The 23,425-nt window shown below is 45.9% G+C and overlaps 11 protein-coding genes and 1 non-coding gene across 12 annotated transcripts; 6 read left to right on the top strand and 6 right to left on the bottom strand.

The window, feature by feature from the left end:
• Positions 1 to 465: 465 nt before the first annotated feature.
• On the bottom strand, positions 466 to 1,785 carry PTC6 (type 2C protein phosphatase; the record flags this gene model as incomplete). The annotated part of the gene is made up of 1 exon (XM_024856381.1): positions 466 to 1,785. The coding sequence occupies one exon, from the start codon at positions 1,783 to 1,785 to the stop codon at positions 466 to 468; it is 1,320 nt and encodes a 439-aa protein (XP_024715980.1).
• A 694-nt stretch (positions 1,786 to 2,479) lies between these two features.
• On the bottom strand, positions 2,480 to 2,794 carry TTR1 (dithiol glutaredoxin; the record flags this gene model as incomplete). The annotated part of the gene is made up of 1 exon (XM_024856382.1): positions 2,480 to 2,794. The coding sequence occupies one exon, from the start codon at positions 2,792 to 2,794 to the stop codon at positions 2,480 to 2,482; it is 315 nt and encodes a 104-aa protein (XP_024715981.1).
• A 474-nt stretch (positions 2,795 to 3,268) lies between these two features.
• Positions 3,269 to 4,228, bottom strand: GLO1 (lactoylglutathione lyase; the record flags this gene model as incomplete). The annotated part of the gene is made up of 1 exon (XM_024856383.1): positions 3,269 to 4,228. One exon carries the CDS (start codon positions 4,226 to 4,228, stop codon positions 3,269 to 3,271), a length of 960 nt encoding a protein of 319 aa, XP_024715982.1.
• Positions 4,229 to 4,667: 439 nt separating this feature from the next.
• C7M61_000964 (3-methyl-2-oxobutanoate hydroxymethyltransferase) lies at positions 4,668 to 5,612 on the top strand (the record flags this gene model as incomplete). The annotated part of the gene is made up of 1 exon (XM_024856384.1): positions 4,668 to 5,612. The coding sequence occupies one exon, from the start codon at positions 4,668 to 4,670 to the stop codon at positions 5,610 to 5,612; it is 945 nt and encodes a 314-aa protein (XP_024715983.1).
• Positions 5,613 to 5,749: 137 nt separating this feature from the next.
• Positions 5,750 to 5,821, bottom strand: C7M61_000965. The gene has a single exon. It is a non-coding gene; the product is annotated as a tRNA-Pro (tRNA).
• Positions 5,822 to 8,203: 2,382 nt separating this feature from the next.
• C7M61_000966 (uncharacterized protein) lies at positions 8,204 to 11,785 on the top strand (the record flags this gene model as incomplete). The annotated part of the gene is made up of 1 exon (XM_024856385.1): positions 8,204 to 11,785. One exon carries the CDS (start codon positions 8,204 to 8,206, stop codon positions 11,783 to 11,785), a length of 3,582 nt encoding a protein of 1,193 aa, XP_024715984.1.
• Positions 11,786 to 12,105: 320 nt separating this feature from the next.
• On the top strand, positions 12,106 to 13,329 carry C7M61_000967 (tRNA dihydrouridine synthase; the record flags this gene model as incomplete). The annotated part of the gene is made up of 1 exon (XM_024856386.1): positions 12,106 to 13,329. One exon carries the CDS (start codon positions 12,106 to 12,108, stop codon positions 13,327 to 13,329), a length of 1,224 nt encoding a protein of 407 aa, XP_024715985.1.
• Positions 13,330 to 13,553: 224 nt separating this feature from the next.
• On the top strand, positions 13,554 to 14,243 carry C7M61_000968 (palmitoyl-(protein) hydrolase; the record flags this gene model as incomplete). Its single annotated transcript, XM_024856387.1, has 1 exon — positions 13,554 to 14,243. One exon carries the CDS (start codon positions 13,554 to 13,556, stop codon positions 14,241 to 14,243), a length of 690 nt encoding a protein of 229 aa, XP_024715986.1.
• A 139-nt stretch (positions 14,244 to 14,382) lies between these two features.
• C7M61_000969 (uncharacterized protein) lies at positions 14,383 to 19,419 on the top strand (the record flags this gene model as incomplete). Its single annotated transcript, XM_024856388.1, has 1 exon — positions 14,383 to 19,419. One exon carries the CDS (start codon positions 14,383 to 14,385, stop codon positions 19,417 to 19,419), a length of 5,037 nt encoding a protein of 1,678 aa, XP_024715987.1.
• A 183-nt stretch (positions 19,420 to 19,602) lies between these two features.
• Positions 19,603 to 20,760, top strand: C7M61_000970 (uncharacterized protein; the record flags this gene model as incomplete). The annotated part of the gene is made up of 1 exon (XM_024856389.1): positions 19,603 to 20,760. One exon carries the CDS (start codon positions 19,603 to 19,605, stop codon positions 20,758 to 20,760), a length of 1,158 nt encoding a protein of 385 aa, XP_024715988.1.
• A 20-nt stretch (positions 20,761 to 20,780) lies between these two features.
• Positions 20,781 to 21,743, bottom strand: C7M61_000971 (RNA-binding ATPase activator; the record flags this gene model as incomplete). The annotated part of the gene is made up of 1 exon (XM_024856390.1): positions 20,781 to 21,743. The coding sequence occupies one exon, from the start codon at positions 21,741 to 21,743 to the stop codon at positions 20,781 to 20,783; it is 963 nt and encodes a 320-aa protein (XP_024715989.1).
• Positions 21,744 to 22,200: 457 nt separating this feature from the next.
• C7M61_000972 (lipid-binding protein) lies at positions 22,201 to 22,566 on the bottom strand (the record flags this gene model as incomplete). The annotated part of the gene is made up of 1 exon (XM_024856391.1): positions 22,201 to 22,566. One exon carries the CDS (start codon positions 22,564 to 22,566, stop codon positions 22,201 to 22,203), a length of 366 nt encoding a protein of 121 aa, XP_024715990.1.
• Positions 22,567 to 23,425: the final 859 nt, after the last annotated feature.

The following is a 23,425-nucleotide window of genomic DNA, read 5'->3' on the forward strand; positions in this document are numbered from 1 at the left end:
ATGCCTGCTCGCGATGCCTCTCGCGATATACTGGGGTCTGTAGGAGTGGAAAAAACGCTGGGAGATCACGTGCGCGACTACTCTATTTTTTCGCCAGTGCAAAAGGCTCCATATCTGAGCTCCTCAAGATCCATAATGAAAGCTGCCAGGATATTGCTCAAAGGCAGATCAGCATGGAAAGGTCCCAGCGTGGTGCCTTTGCCCATCGCTAACGCTTTGAAAACAGGCGCTCCTATCAGAACCAACGCCAGATCTTGCACGATATTGCCTCAGTTCGTTGGATTGAAGTTCCAGGTCCACAACGGTAAGGAATATATCCAGTTCGAGGTGACCGATGAAATGGTCGGAAACAAACTCGGTGAGTTTGCCAGAACGAGAAAGCCCTTCTCCTACAAATACACCAAGAATTAGGGCACACTACTTGTACATATAGAATCACGAAGTTGCAATGCATTATTATGTAGATTAACCAGAGCCACGTTCACGAGGCGAGTAGGCACTCAAACGCTCTTGCCTAAGCTGACCTGTTCTATCTATCACAGGCCAGTGGCCCCAGCCGCTCATGCGAATGACAAGACATGTAGCGTTGTCATCACCACCAATGTACTCTACGAATTTGACAACCTCCTCAGCGCACACCTGAGGAGTAGCAGCCTGGTGGCCTCGCATGTTGAAGTTTGTCATGACGATGTCAGCGACCTCTTGGTCGGTGATCTCGTTGGTAATGCCATCTGTGCAAAGTACCAAGAAGGACTCATCCCCGCCAAGCCCGCCGACGGTGTGGTCCTTTATCTCTTGCGGGGTCAATTTGTCTGAGATAGTACTGCTATCCCCAAAAATGTACTGGGATACCTCTGGCTCGGCGGTCACACCCACCTCTTTGTAGTTGAGATCGCCGAAGGCTCTAGTGTTTGCTAACGAGATAAAGCGCTCCTCGCCGAACGAATCTGTCATGAAGTAATTCGCCGAGTACCGTCTTAATCTGGATGACTCTGTAGGGTTCAGCGGATGGTGAGGAATGGTCAAGGGATGAGCATCTCCGTTCTTATCAACCATGATCGCTTTGGTATCGCCCACATGGGCCACAGTCAATTTGTTGACGGTACCTCTGTTAAAATAGTAACTTTCAAATACAGGCTGAAATTCTCCATGAAGCTCTGAGTGGAGCGTTTCCATGTAAACAGAGGTGCAAGTTGAGCCCAGTTTATTGTCTTTTTCATTGAAGAAGTCGTAGTCGGTTTGCAAGAAGGAGAGGGGTAACCTGAGCAGGAGATCATCCAGAACATCTCCTAATTTGCTCAATTTGTTAACCTGGATCGGCACTGCCGCCCATTTTTCGAAGTTTTGTTTTCGCTGCTTATACCATCTGCGCCAGTAACCACCAATGTTCTTAGCATACTGTTTGATGAGTCCCTCTCTTGAAGCATCATCCTCCGCACACAACAGTGAAGACTCCTCAACCACCTTCCCTAAATGTTCCAGTAAGTAAGTCAGGCACTGATCACCACCATGGCCATCGAAGATGTTGAAATTGAACGTGGTCCTGCCTTTCAAGTCCAACACACACGCACTGTACCTGTCCTCGTTGTATCTTCTATTCATACGGGATGAGTAATGTCCCAAATGGGACGGCGACTTCATCAAGGGAACCCTGAGCTTGCACTTGGCATTGGGTTTGAGGTCCTTGGACAGACGAATAGGGAACTGCGTTCTGTCGATTGAAGTGAAGGTGACTGATGTGGAGAAGCGTCTGGGCAATTCGTGCCGAAGCCTGACGCAGACCATTAAGAACAGAAACACAGAATGGAAAGCAGGTGAAGTAGATATTCTATGGCTGGTCGGCAATCGGTTTCTATACTGCACGGCAAACGAATAAGTGAAGCCGCGCTGGGCAATATAGTCCGGGACTAGTATGGGGTAACCGAACACGAGCTATGTGGGGCCATCGTAGAATTTTTTTTCTTGAAATGGCCGGAGGTATAAAAAAGCCCGGTGTTGCTGTTTTCTGGAACTGTGAAATGATTTCATAAAATTTTGAGTTTGAACATGGATATCTCAATGCCGGGTTTCCAGGAACTACATCAGGCTCTAGATGCGCCGCTAAAAATAAAGTTTGCCATTTGATTTTTCATAGATGTCTTTTCGAAACTGATTTGGCTCAATAAGGGGAACCTGAGTTTCGCCCTTAATGAACCGTTGGAGCATCTTCTTCGATTGTGGTGTCCACATGAGTCTGCTGAACCGAGCAGTGAGGGTCCATAGCAGCCACAAGGTCAGCACGATTTCAGGATCCCACAATCGAAGAGTATGCTACATGATGACAGATGATTGGTCCGAATAAAACTGCCTTTCGAACCATTGAGCTCCACAGTTTTACGGTGGCGTTTGCTCGAAGAGTCCAACATGATGTTCGCTTCCCAATCGTTCCAAATTTCAGCATCTACAAGTATTCATATGGAAGTATAGATTCTATATTCGTTTAAAGGGCAGCCTTAAGCAAGCCGTCCAATTTACCTTGGGACTTCAACTCCTGAACATCCGAGTTGCCACCAACGTGCTGGCCGTTGATGTACACATTGGGGACAGTTCTCTGCTGAGAAATCTCGTACAAGTAGTCCTGGATCTCGGCGCCGTCAGGGATGGTGTTGATCTCCAAAATGTAGGCCAGGTCGGTGAGAGCGGAAATAGTGCTCTTGGTCTTGGAGCAGTATGGGCAGTAGTCCTTTGAAAAGATCACCACAGGGTGCTCTTTGATCAAGTTGTTGACTTTGGTCTTGGTGGCGTCGGAAACCATTCTGGGTGTGGCAAAGAAGAAGCGTTTGAAGGAGCTGAGCATTAGCAAGAATTGAGCGTGGTTGGATCGCACCGTTGCTTATCCTATACACTGAAGACCGCACGACCGGGAAAGGTTAACAATGCCCGTCATTGATGTGATTTTATCTTCGGGAGGTGTCTTCGATACATTAAGTCAATTAAAATTGTTTTCAGTCTTGGTTGCAAGTAATATCGAAGATTTGTGGCGGTGCTCGAAGCTTACGTCATAGACTACACAGAGTGAACGGTAATAGAACACTGATATTTGCCAACACCAATCGTAATAGCGTTACTCTTGTACTGTTTTAATTATATTTTCGCTTTATGTGTAGACGGATTGTTCATACCATATTAGACATCCACTCACAGCGGGCCCGACCTAGCCAATGAAGACCTATTCGGTCGGTCACCGACTACACCGACCCTAAATACGGGCTTTCAATCGCCCGGGTTCCTAGTTGTCACCAAACATATCCAGGGGAATGATTTCAATTGAGTATCCGTCGGGGTCTCTGATGAAGGCCAAGTTCTTCATTTTACCCTGGTTCCATTTCACCAGCCATTGGACAGAGTCTCCAAACTCATTTTCAATGTTCTTGCAGAAGGCCGCAGGGTCCTTACAGGCGACACAAATGTGTCCATATCCCTGTTTGGCGCCGTTCTCTGTAGAGTTACCATTGTGGTATCCTTTGAATTCAGGATCGTTCTCAGTACCCCAATTGTGAGTAAGCTCAAGGATGCCTTGCTGAAGAGCCTGCTTAGCAGGGGGCTCTTCACCTTCTGGAATGGTTGATCCGTGGTCGTAGCCCAAAAAGTACAAGGAGAATTTGGCAGCTTCAAATTCCTTTTTATTGAAAAGTTTCATTCCAAGTGCTTTTCTGTAGAATTCAAGAGACTTGTTAGCATCCTTCACTCTAATCATAGAGTGGTTGAGTCTGTAGGAAGTGGGATCAGTGGCGCCTTCTTTCTTGTCCTTTCCATGCTCAATGAGCTCAATCCAGTATCCATCTGGATCCAACGCAAAAGCAATATTTTTTTGTCTTCCATCAGTTAATTTCTTCTGGAAACGAACATCATCACCCAATAATCTCGTCTGAGCGGCTTCGATGTTGTCGACAGAGAAACAGATGTGACCAAACCCTCTGTCTTTCTCACCATTGCCATTGTTGACAGTGAAATCCAGGTCATTTTCGGTACCATGGTTGTGAGTCAACTCCAAAACACCCTCTCTAGCCGCCCAATTGGCGTTCGAGCCGTCATCGATAGCCAACATGTACAAGGTGAAGCTGTCAAAGGCGAACTTCTGGAGAAGCTTCATGCCAAAGTTGCGCTCGTAAAAAGGCACCGAGACTTTCGGATCCTTGATACGGATACATGTGTGGTTCATCACATAGGAATCATCGATTTGCACCATTTTGGATGTAGTTGAGAAAGCTTTCGTGTGGGTTGCGCTGACAGATTTGTAAGCGGAGCGATAAGCAGGTGCACACCACCGAGGCACAAATTTTGGAAATGCTGCTCGGCTAGAAGAGATAGACAAATTAGGCATCAAGAGCGGTAGGACAAAACGGCTTGGTGCCAACATTGCAGAGAGGGTGGATTTGAAGGATACATGGACGCTGACGTCAGATTTAAGTTCATCAACAGTCACGTGAAAAATCTTCAGAAAGGGATACTAGGAAGCTAAGGTCCCCAATCACCAGCGGCTATCTTGAAGATCTGATGGAATCTCTTCTCATCCCTTCGTCTTTGTTCTTCATCAGCATATGCCATGGTGTATCTTCGTGGGGAACCTCGCGCAGTGAAAAACTGTAGTATGCTCGGCTTGAAAGTACCGACTCTTCTTTAAACCCATGTTCTTGAGAAGATCCGTCCAGGCGGCTCGCCGATTTTCCATGTCGCCGACGTACCGGTCGTCATACGTGGCTGCCCCACGCAAAACGCTTACTGACCTAAGAAGTCAATACGAGGCCAAGGCTCCTATCAGCGTTGTAACAGCATGGGACTTTCTCACAGGCCAGATTGTCGAAAAGAGTCAAGCTGACATTGCCTTGGTGGGGGATTCTTTGGCCATGGTTGCCCTTGGGTACCCTGACACAAACGAGATTGAGCTTGACGAGATGTTGTACCATATACGAGCAGTGAACCGGGGTAATGCCTCCTCGTTTATAGTGGCAGACATGCCTTTTGGTACTTACGAGGTATCTACAAAACAGGCAGTCGAGACTGCTATCAAAATTGTGAAGCATGGGAAGGCACAGGCTGTTAAGCTCGAAGGCGGTCAGGAAATGGCCGACACCATAAAGGCAATTGTGACCGCTGGTGTGCCTGTCATGGGCCACATTGGCTTGACCCCTCAAAAACATCATACTTTGGGTGGCTACAAATTGCAAGGAAACAGCGTTGAAGGCGCCCAAAAGCTAATTGACGATGCTTTGGCGTTACAAGAAGCTGGAGCGTTTTCGATGATCTTGGAATGTATCCCAAGCAAGTTGGCCGAGGTGGTCACACAGACGGTGAAAATCCCTACGGTTGGCATTGGCGCCGGTCCCCATGTTTCGGGCCAGGTATTGGTACTTGCCGATATGCTTCAGATGAATGATCCAGAGAAGTACAAGCTTGCGAAGTTTGTCAAGCTGTACATGAGCTTTTTTGATAATGCCACCGAGGCTGTATCACAATACAAGAAAGATGTGTCAGAGGGAGTATTTCCAAATGCTGATGAACACGGCTACAAGATCAAGAAAGATATCTTGAAAGCAGCGAGAGCGTACGCTGAAACGAAGAAGGAGGAATGATATGGGTCATACGGGGCTTCCATAGACATGTATATACGAACGAAGCCGCTATTTATGGAACAAAAAAAGAACAATTCATGAATAGGATGAATGTAGCGTTCCAACGAATCCGATATTTCTCTGGTTGCAAAAAAGAAGGGGCAAGCTGGGAATCGAACCCAGGACCGCCCGCACCCTAAGCGAGAATCATACCACTAGACCACGTGCCCCTTGTGATATACCAAGGTGGGTCCGATAGTATAAGAGCACAAAAGCTCACTATATGCAGTACAATGAATTGAAGCGCAAGGTGCAAAAAAAGTTCTCTAGGTGCATAGTTGAACATTGGAGGCCAAGCTTGGCGGTGGAGCCCCTCAATGCGTCAACTGGAGATGTGCCTAGCTCAATAGGACCATTTGAGACCCCGTTGATAACAAAATATAAGATCGCTATAATTCAAAAATTGGGAAATTAACTGGATGGAAGCAGTTTTCTCTGGTATACACTTGATGCACAACCGATCAAAGATAGAGCACAAAAAGCCACCTTACAGAGATAATGAAGGCATTGACCAAAAGAGAGAAAACAGCTTGTTGAACCTGGCGGGCTTAAGGCGCGTGCCTCGAGCGCTTCGTTCGATAATAGGCCCGCAGAGCAAGCTTTGTGTACGAGCCCTGGGAAGGTACTTTGTGTTTCGAGGCCCAACAAACCCGGAGAGAATGAAAATCATCCACCATAGTGTCTTGGCCACGGTAGATTGAACAAAAGGAAATAGGGGCAGATGTGAGTATCCACAGCCATGAGTTTTTCCCAGAAGGGAAGGAAAAAGGATGTGGCTTTGCTCTAAAATTGTATAGATCGAACGACCCTATCAGAGGTGCCGTGCCAACCAACAACAATGGCATTTCCACGAGCCAGCCAAGACTTGAAGCCCGACACGCTACGTCAGACAAGCTTTGGAAAGGACATAAAACATGAAAAATTGGGTTGTAGGCGGGAAGGGAGAGGCTGTTAGGCAAGTGAAGGATGGGGCACACTGAGATCATAGAGTGGAGGAGGCTTTTACCAGAAAGAGAATGGGCACCCCTGAGTGGGCCAAAAGAGGCTGCGAGTCCGTTTCAGGAGCCGTTTCAGGGCTGTTGCAGGCAGTGCAGGTAGCGCCTGACAACACGTTATGGCGTGGGAATGCTGAATTAAAGAAAAAACCGCATTGATCAGTTTTAGAAAAAGCTAAAGACAATCAGGCGTGGACAATACATTTATGCGGATTTGGGCTGGCCTGAAGGAAAAAAAAAAAAAAAAAAGTTCGCAGCCGCCTGAAATTAAAAAATAAAAGCCTCTCGACGCACACCTAGCTTATCGGAAAACCAAAGATGTGAAAACGCAGCAGGTCAAAAAGGTTTAGAGTGGACACCTCAAACAAAACAGAAACTGGGCGATCAGATCGGCAGGGCGGCACGGAGACAGGTCCGAAGCCGGACACCAAAAAGAACAATGACCACAGGCAGGACACTCTGGGGTACAATAAGCAGCGGAACCGGCATTTTGCAAAAGTTGGCCTTACCATTCCTGGGCGCAAGGATAGGGAGGCGGCGGCAGTGGGTGCAAAAAATAGTAACTGTACATGGGAGTCTGGGGATTGCGGTGAGACAGCGCGGTTGCAAACCTGGCCAGTTTCTGCATTGGGACTAGGGAGGCATACCATCGGCCCGTTCGGGTTTGACTAAGTTTATTGGTAAAAAAACAAAAAGTAGGCTAGTCATGGCTTGGTGCATTTAGGGCGTGGATGGGCAACGGCGGTGACGGAATCTCGGTGGGCTGATTGCCGTTTTTTAGTCATTCCTCGTATTTTCGCGGACCCCCATGGGGATCGAAGCAGGAGCAGCCCCAGGGCGAGATTTGGGTATTTTGGATGTAACAGGTGGCCTCTCCGTGGAACTCCAGTGAATATCCGTTGGTGGTCTCGAGTCACGCTGCTTGGCGAAAAATGTTGCTAGCCACCTGTTACCCCGGATTTGACTATAGGAAGGACGTCCACCGAGGCGCATCGGCTGCGTCGGTGCCCTGCACGAGGGAGTGGCTACAATTTTCTCGTATTCTGTTGGATCGTAGTTTTGTAGAGCCGGTCGAGATGGGTCAAATTCCTACATCAAAACTATTGGAAGGTGGCAAGATTTATGCTGTCTTGTGGTCGGTGAGGCTCGGAGCCTGCACTTTCCAAAACAAGTCCGAGATGATTGGCCCTGTTCTGCGAGCATGGTGCACGGGTGTTACACCCGATTACGCTTCCGCTCTTGTTCCTTCGCACTGACGCCAAACCGGCCCAAAAAAAAAGAATAAAATCTGGGGATTTCGCTAAACATAGGACTGCCAGAAAAAAGTCCAAAAAACCCTCGCAAGCTCTGGGTGTCGAGGAACCACTTATTTTATTTTATTTCGCTACCAAATACATTCACGGGCGCTTTTTTCTCGCTAGCTCCCTCCATTTTCACCTACCATTGTCTTGGTCTTTGTCACCTCGTCGGACTGGGGTTTGAATCAGTGAACTTTTACTAGAGCCAGTTACCGCCAGGAGCCCAAGAAAGGCGCCTTCCCAACAATTTGCTAGACCGATGATTGCAAATTCGCCTTCAAAAAGTCGTACGTCGTCGGTTTCTTCTTACAGTGGGCCCACTCAGCCTATCCCGAAAAAGTCCCTCCAAATCAGAACAGACAAGCCCCGGCCTCATGTGTGCCAGATTTGTACTCGAGGGTTCGCTCGTTTAGAGCATTTGAAAAGGCACGAGAGATCCCATACCAACGAAAAGCCCTTCCAGTGTGCTGCTTGTGGACGTTGTTTTGCCAGAAGAGACTTGGTTCTTCGCCATCAACAGAAGCTCCACTCGCAGGTCTCCAGAAGAGGCCTGCTTCCAAACGTTCCGACGACGGCTTCGAGCTCCTTGATTGGTCAGCCCGAGTCGGCGTCTTCCACTCCTTCAAACGACCACATCATCGTGCTTCAGAACAACACCCACGCCAAAGCACCTTTGCCTGATAGCAGAGCTCTGTCTCCCTCGGGAATCCCTGCTTCTGCCGCTCTGTCTCCCGCCAGAAATATTGGAGCATCTCCATCTCCTGCTAACAACGTGCAGTTTAGATCTGCGCTGTTTGCTTACGGCAATTACGATAATAGCGGCAAGCACAACATGCCTTCTCCCAACACCAATCTGAGCCTCAATACCCCGTTGGCTAACTTGGGAACCACCACTCAGCTTCTGCTCAGAAGGGCCTCTCACGCCGTCGATCCAGCGCATCCAAACATCACACAGCAACCCTCACCTGTAACAGGTGATTCTCCTGACCTCAAAGATAAGAAGGCAACGATGAACTGGGGTGCGGATGACGTGGCTAAGATGAGCTACAAGCAATTTGGCCACCTTCAGCACTTGGAACAGCAACATCAGCTGCAGTATAGACACGCTTCCTTTTCGGCTGTAAGTGGTGCCTCTTACACAAACTTGAAAGACGCTTTAGCTATCCAGAGCCATCAGATTCCCGATGTTCCTCAACAAGTGGGATTTTCCACCCCACAGCACACCATTGCTGAAATGGACTCCAAGGGTCTCTCTACTGCCGATTTCGGCAATTTGGCAGACTGGTACGGTGGCGAGAACAGTGAAAAGGGTGACTTTATGGACCTAGCTGACGATTTGAGTATGCCACTGCACTCATTTCCATCTAGAAATAACAGCACCTCTTCCAACCAGCCTTCGGCAGGCCGTCAAGGCTTTCAATCTCGTTTGAACACCATTCCGTCAGAGTCGCAATTGGCCGGCAATACCGACATGCTTGACATGTCGTTCTACTCGAGTCAAATTCATCAGTTCAACAGCCCAAGCCACCCGCACTACATCCGGGACAATGCCTTGTTGAACCTTGGACTTCCGGCTACTTTGGACAATCAACAGGATTTTTTAGGTGTTGAGGGGACAGAAAGTGCCCAGGATACCCAGAACCAAACCACGGCCGATGTGCCCTCGCAGACTTTGGCTGCTCAAATGAACAGCAATGACGTCGAGGTTTCTTCGGTTAGTTCTGAGAAGTCAAAGACTAGATCTTCCCGTCAACCTCTGATCAAAAAGCACAAACTGTCGTCGGCATCGTTGGACAAGGACTTCAAAAGGGCAAAACTTGGCTTCGTGAATGACACTGAAAATCTTGAATGGGTTAACGAGATCATGGCAGTTCCTGTCGCTAACGAGTTTCCTAAAGCATCGCATGATACTGGATTCATGGGTATGCCCTATCTCAATAGCGATCGTCTGCCTGATGAGGTTCTCACGCTTTTTAAACACAGACAGGATGATTTGGTCAAACAGAGAAGTCTTGTTAACACAGCCGATGCCTTAAATGAGGCTGGGAGACGTCCAAGCCAACCAGTGTCAAGGCAGTCTTCCAAAGTGCAATTCACGATTGGGGACGGCCACCAGCCAAGTTGTGTGACCAAGGAGCTCAGAAACAGAATCATTTTGATCAGCAACATGACTGACTCTCAATTCCCACCTTTGGAAGACTTGAACTCGTACATGTCCTTGTACGAAAGCGAGTTCAACATTTACTTCCCATTCATCCACATGCCCTCCTTGAGAAACCCAATGGTGGACAACTTTGAGAACATTCCATTGATTCTCTCAATGTGTGCCATTGGTGCCCTTTATTCCTATCATGACTCCAACACATTGCTTCTCTTTAATTTGTCAAAGTTCCATATCCATAACTTCTTTGAGAAAGAAGTGACGGCCGACAAACTCAATCAGAGAAAGGTTCCCTTGATGGCTCATCAGTCTCTCGTCCTACACATATTTATTTCAATGTTCCTCAATGAACCAAACATGTTGGAGATCACTACGAAACAGATGAACTCCATGGTCGGTTTGATCAGATCCACCAACTTTCACAGACCACTTGATCAATTCTTAGTTCCTCCTCCGGCAATTAAGAACGAGGCCGAACTTGGTATAATACAGAACAACTACGATTACTTCATCATGGCACAAACGAGGATCCGGACAATTCTTTGCTTTTACGAGCTAGAGGTTGTGCGCTCATGTCTTTTGGGCTCGTCCATGCCGATGAGTGGTTCAGAGATCTTGAGTGGAACTCCTTGTCTTGATGAAAAGCTTTATACCGCTGACAACTCTCGTGATTGGTACTATCAGTACAGAAAATCTGAGAACAAGGATCTTGTGAAAATAACCAACAACGACAGCCTCGGTGAACTCTTCGAACAGCTCAAGAACCACTGCCCTCTTGACCTGAATTTGCCATTCAATACGTTATTGGTGCTTTTGATGTACATTCATGAAACAATCTCGATGGAGTGGAAGAAGTATGAAGGCAAATTCAGTCTGTTCAAGTGGAGAACTCAAAGCAAACCCATGCTTGAGGGTCTCATCAGTTCCTGGGAGGTACTTTTCGCTAAAAATGGTGGATTTTTCAAGGTGAACAAACACAATGCTCAGATCCTCAACACTCATAAGGATCTTCAAATGATCTTGCCACTTCTCCATCTTGCGAAGATGAGATTATGTGTCAATATAACGCCGGTGACAGAAAAGGTCCTTTACAAGGATTGGGGTCAGATGTCCACGCTTCTCAACGATTTCGAGAATGATGTCGAAGCTTTGAAGGCTGCCGCACAACATGCGATTGAAGTGTTGAAAATTTGGACGCATAACATCGAACTGATTAATGACTCGAAACAGGTGTCAGTTCGGACTCCAGTGTTTTTTGTCACTTGTATTTTTGCCGCTATCTTGGTTCTACAGAAAGCATTGCAAGCTATGGAAACAAGCGGAGCATTGAGTGTCCAAGATAGAGTGTTCTGGCTCGAGGTGGAAGCTCTTCTCACTGATGTGGAGACCACACTTTCGCCTAATGAGGATTCAAACTCGTACTCTGAGTTCTTGCGCAAGCTGTCACAAGGAGTTTTCGATTTTGTTTTGAGCCCCATGTTCAGGACAAACATCGAGAAAGTTAAGTCTCATGCCAACAAGAATGAGGATGCTTCTTTTGACAAGGCGATTGGGAAGTGCAAGCTATCCGTTCATGCGCTCGGGCTTGGTGTTCGTATATTAGCCGATGCACCTCTTTGGCCTTTGGCTATGGGATTTGCAGAGGCGTTTAAAAATGTGGCTATTCACATAAAGAAATAGCTGCTTCAATATTTATTTATTTATTTATTTATTTAATTGACGAATAGATGCTAGAATCTCCTCGCGCTTAGATCAAGAATGGCTGCAAAACGCACGTAGTGATTAGGTCACGGTGAGAACGATGAGGAGATATAATGAAAGTTGACTTTAGGCGAATTTAGGGTCAGTTTCAAAGGCCCCATGCTCAAAGTCCAATTTTGTTACCTATCTTCTTTATTATTGTCGCTTGTACCTACTCCCGATTTGGCTTAAGTATGCGCATCAAAAAAAGAGATGAGCATTATCACCACAACCTCACAGATCTCGATTAGATTATAGACATGACCGCAGACGAGCAGACAGGCCGTCAGCTTTACGAAAAGATAGGTAGCCCAAAGACTATCGTGGCTCCTATGGTCGACCATTCGGAGCTAGCATGGAGAATCCTCTCCAGAAGATACGGTGCCGATCTATGCTACACCCCGATGTTTCATGCTAGACTATTCGCAACAGACGAAAAATACAGAAATAAAATGTTTTGTGAGATGGATGGCGATGCGGAGAAGGATAGGCCTTTAATCGTGCAGTTCTGTGCAAATGATCCCGAGTACCTTCTTCAGGCTGCCCAACTTGTGGAGAACCAATGTGACGCGGTGGACCTTAACTTGGGATGCCCACAAGGCATTGCTCGTAAAGGAAACTACGGTGCTTTTCTAATGGATGACTGGGACTTGGTCTACAAGTTGATCAACAAACTTCACAAGAACCTCAAGTGCCCTGTGACCGCCAAGATCAGAGTGTACGATGATTGGAAGAAGAGTCTTGATTACGCAAAAATGGTGCTCTCAGCTGGTGCCCAGTTTATCACTATTCATGGCCGTACGAGGGATATGAAGGGCCAGAAGACTGGTTTGGCCAACTGGGACATTTTGCGCTATCTCAGAGACAACCTACCCCAAGACCAAGTGTTTTTCGCTAATGGTAATATCCTATACCCCGCAGACTTGAAGAGATGCACTGAGAAGGTGAACTGTGATGCTGTGATGTCTGCCGAGGGAAACTTGTACAATCCTGGCGTTTTCTGGACTAAGGATGACGATAAGGAGAAGCAGTTTCCACGAGTTGATAAGCTTTTGCGGGAGTACTTTGAAATTGTCAAAACATGTCCTGGAGAGGCCTCCCGAGTATGCATGAAGTCCCACTTCTTTAAGCTCATGTATGAGTTCCTCAATGTGCACAAAGAGTTGAGACCCACAATTGGTAAGACCAGCGTGAACGCTCCATTCGAAGAATGGGAAAAGATCGTGCAACAAGTTGAGGATATTGTAAAGAAGATTTACGAAAAAGAGGACATAGAAGAGTTGGACAATATCGTTGATGGCCCCACGGAATCCTGGGGTGGTCACTACAAGAAGGTGCCATATTGGAGATGCCAGCCATACTTCCGTACTGTGGACGGGAAAAAACAAAACATGAGAGACCTTGAAGTGGCAGCATTAAAGAGAAAGCCTGAAGGCGAGGAAAGCACGGAAGATAAGAAGAAGGCTAAGTTAGTTGCCGGTTAATTTGCACCCATCCATCACTCAAGGTCATTGCTAAGGACCGTTTCACATCATCCACTAAAACATACCTCTAGCTGATCGGAAATAAGCGAGATAAACCAGGCCCCATTCAACACTAATGACATGCATATTGATACTCCCCTCCTCATGGCCTGGAGGGTTCCACAGCCAGACCTGCACAAGTCGCAGGATGCTAACTCGTCAGTAGCATCTACTAGTTCTTTCCAATGTCTGTATCAGCGGTTCGAATTCCAGCCACTAAGACGGCCAAAAATGCCGTTATTTTCCTACATGGTCTTGGTGACACTGGCGAAGGATGGTCGTGGTTTCCTCAGGTGATCAGCCAGACCGGTATTCTCAAGTCGCAGGCTGAGACCAACTTCATCTTCCCTAATGCTCCAAGCATCCCAATTACTGTCAATGGAGGCATGAGAATGCCCGGATGGTTTGACATTTACGAGTTTGGTAACCCTAAGGCAAAGCAAGATGTCGACGGTTTCTTCAAGACATGCGACCTTCTAAAGTCCTTGATCAAGGAGCAGCACGAGAAGCACAACATCCCACTCTCTAAGATTGTAATCGGAGGCTTCTCTCAGGGTGCAGCTATCTCCATGGCCACACTTTCTCTTCTCGAGGAGAAGATCGGTGGTGCTGTGGCACTTTCCGGTTTCTGCCCTGTCTCTGACGCGTTGAAAAGCAAGATTCAGAATGCCAACTTCGAAACACCTGTTTTCCAGGGCCATGGTGATGTTGACCCTATCGTTCAGCACTCGTTTGGTGAGGATACCAGCAAGTTCTACAGAGAGGCTGGCTTTAAGGACTGGACTTTCAAGACCTATGGTGGAGTGGCACATAGTGCCAATGACGAGGAATTGGTCGACGTCATCAAGTTCCTCTCGCTGATTTTGGATAAATAAGAATAGACTTCCCTATTTTAGTATATCTTGATCTCTGACCAGCGTAACCTGCACGCGCGACACCGTATATTTGGACCATATTGTCCCGATTACTCCTTCTGTTCTCAACTCCAACAATTAGTGGCACTTATAAACCGTAATGGAAGCACTTCGGGCAATTCCCGGATTTGGGTCGAGAAACGTGGCTAAACTGGATCTTTCTTCAAAGGACAAGCGCTACCTTCTGAATGTCGAAAAGGCCTTGGCTACATTCGAGACTCTCCAAGAGTGGGCAGACTACATTGCCTTTCTTTCTCGATTACAGAAAGCATTGCAGATTGGCGATGACAACGTCGAGCCCCAGTCTGTCGATTGGATCCCTTTGAGTGATCAGGTTTCGAAGAAATTGGCACTTTGCCTTTCTCCAAGCCTACCCAATGGTGTTCATCAGAAGGCATTGAGCATCTATGAGTCTATCTTTACCGCTCTCACGAAAAACTCATTCGATGCTCAAATCAATGAATGGCTTCCAGGGTTTGTACCCATCATTTCATACGCCTCCATGCAATTGAAGCCTCAAGTGCTTGATATCTACAGGAAACACATCATTCAGAAACTCAACCAGAGCACAATCAAAGCCGTTGTCAAGCCTATCTTGTTATCCCTCCTTGCAGTACTCGATGATGAAAATTCTGAGGTTTACAAAGATGCTTTTGCCCTCATGGAGTCGTTCAAGGCAGCCATGAACGATAACTCGTTGTTCTGGCAAACACTCTTCCTTTGTATCACTAGCAGCCCCGAAAGAAGATTGGGTGCACTCAATTGGTGCAATACTCGTCTACCGTCCTTTAAACTGCTAAAGGACGAGTCTGGTCTGAAGCTTTCGGCTGAGGCAACAGCATGTTTAAGGCCAGAGCCGGGTCTTTTAGTTCGTGCATTTGCCGCAGCTATCGACACAAGAACAAGCTTCAATCTGGCCAATGACATCATAGTTATTCGTGGCTTTTTTGATCTCTTGTTGTCTCACCTTCCACTCTCAAGTGATGTCTTCCAGCATGAACTCGCTTCTGCCGATAAAGAGCTTTTGATCATGGCTTGTTGCACCGTTACTCTCAGAAAAGACATGAGTTTGAATCGTCGATTGTGGAACTGGCTCGTGGGGCCCGAATCTGTGGAGGACCTGGGCGACGGAGATGTGCATGTGAGATACTTTGCTGATAATGCATTGCCTATACTTTCAGAGGGTGTGCTTAAATTAGTTAACTCTAAGGATCATACCGAGAAGGTGAAGGGACTCAAGATTGCATTGTCGTTCATGTTGGACAGATGGGAGATCAGTCAATTGGTAGCACCCAGATTTTTCACCCTGATTTTGGAGTCCTGCTACCTTTCTGTGAAACAGAGCAGCCAAGGAAGTGACGAGATTCTCTCGAATACCAAACTTTTCTTTGATGCTGTCGAGGCGAGTTTCATTTGGGAATACATTATTTGCAGTTTGATCTTGAGCGAATCAGCAACAAACTACGAGATGCTATGCTTCTTGCTTAAAAACTTCGACTTCCATGATCAAGAGCTTGCCACGCATATTCCATTGGCAATGCTCTGCTTGCTTAAGAATTGCGAAATATCAAAGAAGTCTGTCGAAGCGCTTGATCTCCTTCTGAGCCTTGCCCAACCACGCTTATTTGCACCTGTGAAGAAAGTTGAGGGAAAAAGCGATGATCTGCTTTTGAGATCTGTGGAGAAGTACTACGAGAATCTTAATGAGAACGAAGCAAGCGCATTTCCAATAGAGGGTGCAGAGATGTCGTTCATGCTTCTTGATTCATTGAAAGATTGGTATGCGCAAAGTGTTACTCAAATCGACATAAATGACAGAGTCTCCTCGATTCTTTGCACCTTTCTTTTTACAATACCTACAGCGGACTCTAAGGAATTCCAATTTTCGGACAAGGTCATACTAGATACAGTTCTCAAGTTGGAGCCTTACAATTTTAGTCCAGACGAGATAAGTAACCAGAAAACCTTGAGTTTGGTGATGGGAGCTGTCAAATTTACTCGCTACCTCGTCAAAACGTCCAATACTTATCAAAGGAACAAGGTATTGAAGATCATTCTTTCCAATTTGTGGTACGCACTTATAAGTCCATATCCTGCCAATAATGAGGTTGAGGCCGTTAAAATCATATTCGATTTGGAACTCAGTTTCGACAGTCATGAGATAGAGGCAGGTTTGATAGAGATGCTTATTCGCACACCCAAAGAGACCAAAGCAAACGCATTTTACAAGCTTTGGATTCACTCTGCTGATCTCAGTACTGCTGAGTCTCTTTTGGCAGGTCCATTGCACCTTATTTTGGATGACCTTCTTGAATCTGACCCGGCAAGCGTAATGGCGGCTCAGAGACTTGTTCGCAATATTATAAGAGATGGTAGTGCTGGCCGCTTTTTGAAGCTTCTCACGAATACACTCCTTTCGTTCGATTTCATTAGTGATGAGACTCATGAGGTTAATTTGCACGATGACATCAAGCTTTTCACTTACAACATTCGAACCATACACAAAGTCATACACAGTAATGAAAAACTACTCAAAGAGGCTTTCAACCATGAATTTATTGCGTCGGAGACAACAGAAATTTTTGCCGCGTTGAAAGCAAACGGCTGGGAGGTTTCTAACTACAAGTCTTTGGTTTGCGCTATTCTTCACAAGTTCTTGAACTTAAAATTGAGTCCCGATCTTCTCAAAGAAAAAGCCTCTCTAGAGCATTACGCCTTTGGTATCACAGCGGCACTTGAGCTTTTTGCTGACCTTGTTATTGGCTCGGAGGCCGATTTCGAAGTTCATTTCCTCAAGTTGGTTCAGTACTGCTTAGGATATCTTCAAGAAATTGAGAACGTGCCATTTGAACTAGAAATCATTGAGGCCGAATATATCAACATCATTATGCATTTCTTGGATTTGACCAAGTCAATGAACGTCGACTTGAGTTTATTGCATACAGCATCTGATTCAAAGGATCCGATACTTGTGTCATTCATTATTGAAGGTATCAAAAAATGCCTGTCCTCCATCTTGCTAGAGAAATGGTTTGCATTGCTCACCCGTGCTCTTTACTCTTTCAACGAATCCGTCTTTAGCGTTATTTTGACATTGAATGACGGTATCAACACAAAGATCAGAGAATACCTTGAGTACGTCAAGGCTTTCCAGAAAGCAAACGATTTCACCAATCTTGAATCATCCTTCTCAATTTTACTTTCAGGTCTCGAAGATATGCTTTCTATTAGCCATTCATATCTTTTAACATCTAGCCTTAGGTCTAATGCGAAGGTCGCTGCAGCGAATGGAGAGTCAGGATTTCTTGGTAACATGATACTGGGTGTCTTTCTGATTGAGTCTCCAGATTCCCGAACAGAGGAGCAAAACAAAATACATTCGATGATAATCTCAATTCAGGATTCCTCGAAGTTGGCGTTCGAAATTTGGGACTGGGGAGAGAAGGGAACTCAAATTGTGACGTCTGACTTTGCATCCGCCAAATCTGCCGTTCATTTGAGCAACAAGTTGAGATTTCGCTCACGCAAGCTCCTAGAAGCTTTGATGGAGTTAGAGCGACAAGAGGTTATCGAGACTATCATCGAAACATCAAGCGAAGCACAAAATAAGATCAAGCTTCTTCATGTGCTCGATAATGGCAGACCCCAAATAACCCTCCCACACATCATCAATTCTATTGTCACAAGATGCTATCCTGGATTATTGGAGGAAACAAAGAAGTCATCTATGAACTCCATTGTAACATCCAAACAACTTACAGAATTTTTAGTACCATACTTGGAGTCAGTTGATAGTGACATAATTGAGGAGGTCTGGGTCAAACTAGTTCTGTTTTTCAAAGATGTCTTGGCTCACGCCTACCATTTCAAGGATCTGCTTTCCGACTTTTTACGCTGCCTTGCGGTGTTAGCCACCAAGACCAGTATTAGGAAGTCTAATGAGAGGAAGGGATACGGTCGAGAGCTTGCGGACCTATTCGTTAGGATGATTAACGCTGCTTGTACCATTGGGCAATCCGGAGAAGCTGAAGGTCAGAACACAGGAGCTAACGAGCTGCTACTCAAAACTTTGACGAAACTTATCGAATCTGTTGACGAAGTTATACAAGATTCGGACAAAACTACTGCAGTGGTGAATACGATTGTCAATGTCGCATTAGCACCGGAACTTAGAAGTAAACTGAAGAGTTCCGAGCAAGCGCTTCGCTTGATGGGTTTAATAGGAACTGTTCATGCTACGAAGATCTGGAAAGTTACCGTGAGTGACTGCTTTGCGGATAATGCATTCTTCACGAACGAAAATTACCTAGCTGAAGATTGGAAGCACCTCATCGGTGTCTGGGTCATGAACGAGAAAGATGCAATGAGCGATCTCATTGCAAGAGTTTCTCCACCAACTAAGAGCACCGCTGCAAACATTTTTGTTTGGAGCGAGAAGTCTGAAATTGAAGACAAGATCTTTATTTTGAAGCGGATCGCTTACTTGATAATGGCTCTGCCCAAGGACCAATTTTCTAATCTATTAGACGTCCTCATTACCAAGTTATTCGAGGTCATTAATGGTTCGTGCCCTCCTCTTTTCAAGTCAGAGGCATTCTTATTGTTGAGGGCTGTGGCACTTCAGTTCGACCAAATGCATCTCGTCTCTTTATGGGAGCCTACTACACAAGCACTCGTGGAAGTTTTGAGATCCACCTTGTCAAAAACCCAAAAGGACTTGAGCCAAATGAGTGAGGAAGAGGTACAGCTTGTCCTCAGTACCTGTAAGCTACTTGATCAGTTGCTCCTATTCGGTTTTGATGAGTTCACTTTGAAGGAATGGATTTTTGTGGAGACGAACCCAGCGGTGGTAACAGACACTACTAAGCACGATTCAACTGCCTTAGTTGACTTGCTTGCTAAGTTAACAGAGAACTTTTCTGCCAAGAGCTCTCCTGTGCAAGTGACACACCCAACGCCTGGTATACCAAACAGACCCACACTTTATGGGGTGCAGAAGATTGAAAATATTGGAAGTCTCAGAAGATTTTTTGACCTGTTCAGCTACATTCACTATGAGCGTACCTACAGTTTAGCTGAAGCAGATCAAGAGGCCACTTCGAGAGATATACTCAAGGACTTGATCGCGCATACTTAATCTAAGCGGTTTAAAATGATGGTGTATGTATATAGCAGGATCGCGTCTCTGGATGGTGTTTCAGACCGCGCATACTAAAATACATAGTACGTTGATAACCACCGTTTGTTCATGAACACATACAGTCGAACGGGTATTCATAACAGTATTTCTTATGACTCAAATGAAACTTCAATAAAAAATATGCAACAGCTTTCGCCATCAGATTCAGAGAATAGCGATATAGAGTTCGATGATACCCAGCTTCAAACTCCGCAAGCTCTACGGGAGTCCTCGAGAAGCATACTCGAACGAGCCACAACGACTGAAATTCCATTGAGTGACCGTCCGTCTCAAATCAAGAAGAAGACTCCTACAAAATTTGCCGACTTTACTGATCATGAAGTTATAGTAAACGAGAAGCTCATCAGTGATGATAACCAGTTCACTCCACACGCATTAAGTGGAAGTCCCGGCAGGATTCCGAGACTTCAATGGAGTAATGAGAAGATCAAAGCTGCTGCTGATATTCTGCAAAACAAGAAAGATCTATCCGACGATGAGTTTGATCCTTCCGAAGATGACGAACCCAGCAACAAGAAGCCTAATGCAGCTACAGAGGACGAGCCCCCAATCATCAGCGAATCTTTAAAGTCGACTTTGGCACGCTCACCTCGAAAAGGCTCACCATTGAGGAACGAAATTCGTCCATCCTCAAGCAGTCCATCAGATACGCATGGTGACAATAGCGGCGAGCCAAAGAAGATTGACCAGATGCTTCGACTGATGAACTCCGACTTGAATAGACTCAGGAGCATAGATCTGGATGATGCAATTGATGAAGAGCAAGATCATGTGGAGTACGACGAACAATCAGAATCATCAGATGACAATGAAGAAGCTATGAGAAAACTTGACACACTTCTTCCTAGCAGGAGCTCACGAGCGGGAAATCTGTCGCCTTTACGTGCTACGCTGTTCAGTATCGATTCCATCGAAAATCAGGGGAACCGTACCGCACCCAGTCTTACAGCCCCTGAAACAGTGGAGGCGAACGCAATTTGGGGAGACCGCAGTCCGACGAGAAACGGTAAGCTTGTTGGAGCGAAAAGAAAACGCATGAATGCCAAATCGCTTCGACTGAAAGGAGGGAAGAATTCAATTGTCAAACCACCGAAAAAAGAATATGCTGCCTGGCCAGCAGAGAAATGGACCAAGCTTACGAGATTAATTGAACTGAGCATCCCGAACGAAGTCATAGTCAACAGTAACATCGTCGTGCGTGAGCTAGGGTGCAACAACAAGGCAGAGTTGGCCAAAAGAGTCGAGTTTCTTGAGAACTACTTGAATGAGGACTCTTAATGCGTGTAATATATGTATAATTAAAATACCTTCGAAAGGACACTGTCCAAATTATCGCTATTCTTAGCTTTTTTGAACTGAGGCTTTGCATCGTGCCTTGTACTCGTGATGTCCCTCTGATCAAACTCTCTATGAAATGATTCTTTATCTGCCTGTTCGCCTTCGGCTTTCCTCTTACGCTGCTCACGTTTCGAGCGTTCAACGTTATTGACGAAAGTCTTGTTGAGTTTTTGCTGCTGAGAAATTTCCATGGACAACTTAGCTTGTCTGATTTCATTCTCCTTTGCAATTTGTTGGGTCAAGTCAAACCATTTAAAGCCTGACAAGTACTTTATGTTCATGATGTCGTCGTGGTAGTATGATGACTTCTTACCACCCAAAATGTTACCGTTCATTGTTTCAGCACACAACTTGGCCTCCTTCTTATTGACAAATTCCACCCATCCTTCTGTGTACTTCTTCTTCTTGTTTCCCCCATACTTCACTCTCTTCTTGTAGGAAGCTTCATCCTCCGGTTTCAAGAAGATTCTATCTAGCTTTCCAAACCTCGACAAAACAGACCTCAACTTGACGGGCTTCATATATGGGGGTATACTAGAAAGATAGCAAACGCCGGTTTTCTTGATCTTTTTCTGCTCTTTCGCAAGCTGCTCAGGTGTGAGCCTTTTGAGCTTCTTCGACCTCTTCTTCTGTTCTGATACCATGCTCGAGGTTTCATCCTTCTTTTGCAGTCGTGGCAGTTCCTCATCCGAGTCTTCATCTTCTTCAGCCAGCTCTTCGTTTTCCTCGTTTTCGAAGTTTTTACTCAGAGACTTTCCCCTTGTCTGAAACACTCTTTCCTCTTCTTCATCGGATTCAAAATCAGCCTCATCGTCGAGCGAACTCTTTATCAGATATTTGCTCGCAGGAGCATCGCTGTATTCCAGATCACTTTCAGAATCAGCCGTAGGGAGAAAATCCTTCGTTGTCTTGCCTTTCGCCATGGATGTAAGACCTGGTAGTGAGATGAGCATCGAGTGCTTCCTGTAACCTAGATATACAGTACTCCGCTGGTACCCCAGGTTGATGGAAACATTTTAGGGCAAATTTTTTAAAAATATCATGATTGATTAGGGCAAAATAATTTGAGCGAAAACAGCTGTATTTTTGAATATAAAATGACTGAATTTGAAGTCTACTAGAGGGGACAATACAATGCAGTTGCGTATATGTTACCGCATCGTCCAGGTATGCCCATTACACCAGACAACAGGAACCGACACCATAAACAATTTCAACATCTTACTCAGAAATTGATCAATGTTTCTCAATCGGTAACTGCAATGCTTTCATTCGGGGGATATATTACCTATGCGTTCAGCACACAAGACACTACAAACTACAAGTAGCAATTGTTTCATGACGTAAATTAAATTAAGTTAAAGTATGTCAACGATCTGCTTATTTCTTGGAAGCAGAGTCAGCGGCGTTCTGAGCACCCTCGGTGGCACCCTGAACAACGTTGGAAACGTACTCGGCAGCCTCGGAAGCCTTCTCCTTAGCGGTCTCGTAGTACTCCTGAGCAGTCTCAGAAAGAGAGCCAGACTGCTGGTTGACCTCCTTCTTGGCATCCTCAGAACCCTGGTGAGCGTGGTCAGCAACAGACTGACCGAAAGACTTCTGGGAGTCTGGGACGTTCTTGCCAGCAAACTCGTCAACCTTGTCGGTAACAGCCTCCTTACCCTTCTCAAGGTAAGACTTCTCAGAGTCAGGCTTAACGGTCTCGGAGACCTTGTCAGTGAATGGTTTTCTTCCGGCGTCAGACATTGTGATTTATTGTAGGTTGATGTTTGACAATGGGCGGGAGAAGTCCTCTTTATATAGCAGGGAAACTACGCCACATGACAAAATATGTGACCGGCGGCAAAGCACCCATGGGCGTCTCTCATAAGAAAGTAAGGCAACTAACGGAAGCGGTGCTCATACTGTGGGTGCAAAAACGCACCTTCTCGCATTGACGCATGCGCTACTTAGGCGGGGGCGCCGCTAGAGAGCAACCAAGACATCCCAATTTGCTGGACTCCTGTAGAGAAAAACTTCTCAAGAGCAAAGCAGGTGTGAAAAAGCAAAAGAAATGAGGGATTGGGTCGAGTGACCTTGCGTCAAAAGGAGTACGATCAGATATGAAGGCAGGTATGTGGCTGGTGTCTCATATCTCTAGTGAGACTAGGGAGCAACTAAACTAACGCAGTACTGTATGGCCCCGAGGAAAAAGGGTGCTTCTGGCATTGGAGGCAACTTTCGTACGTAGCCATACAGCTAACCGTGGTTACGTGTCTATAGAATTTTCTAGTACTTGTGGCTGAGTACCAGCATGTTTTTCGTTGTTTGCGTGGACACGGCTGCAAATGGTGAGGCTCGGTACGTGTTTGTGAGGAGTTCCGGATTATTTTTGGAAGATTAGGCTTTTTGGGACACCAGCGTGGTTCATTGGCATGGTGGGGGCTTCTGCGGCGAACAAAGGCGGCAATTTACTCGCCACGAAGAATTCTTCGATATGCTGGTCAAATCACTCTATAACTCTCCTCGCAGTAGCTGAGATGGTCCGACCAAGCTCACAGATCGTTTTGTGATACACTTGTTATCGTACATTCTGAGAGAGGGCTTCGTAATTGGCAAACGGCCT

The sequence above is a fragment of the Candidozyma pseudohaemuli genome (genome assembly GCF_003013735.1).
Source record: "Candidozyma pseudohaemuli strain B12108 chromosome Unknown scaffold00001, whole genome shotgun sequence".
Taxonomy (NCBI): domain Eukaryota; kingdom Fungi; phylum Ascomycota; class Pichiomycetes; order Serinales; family Metschnikowiaceae; genus Candidozyma; species Candidozyma pseudohaemuli.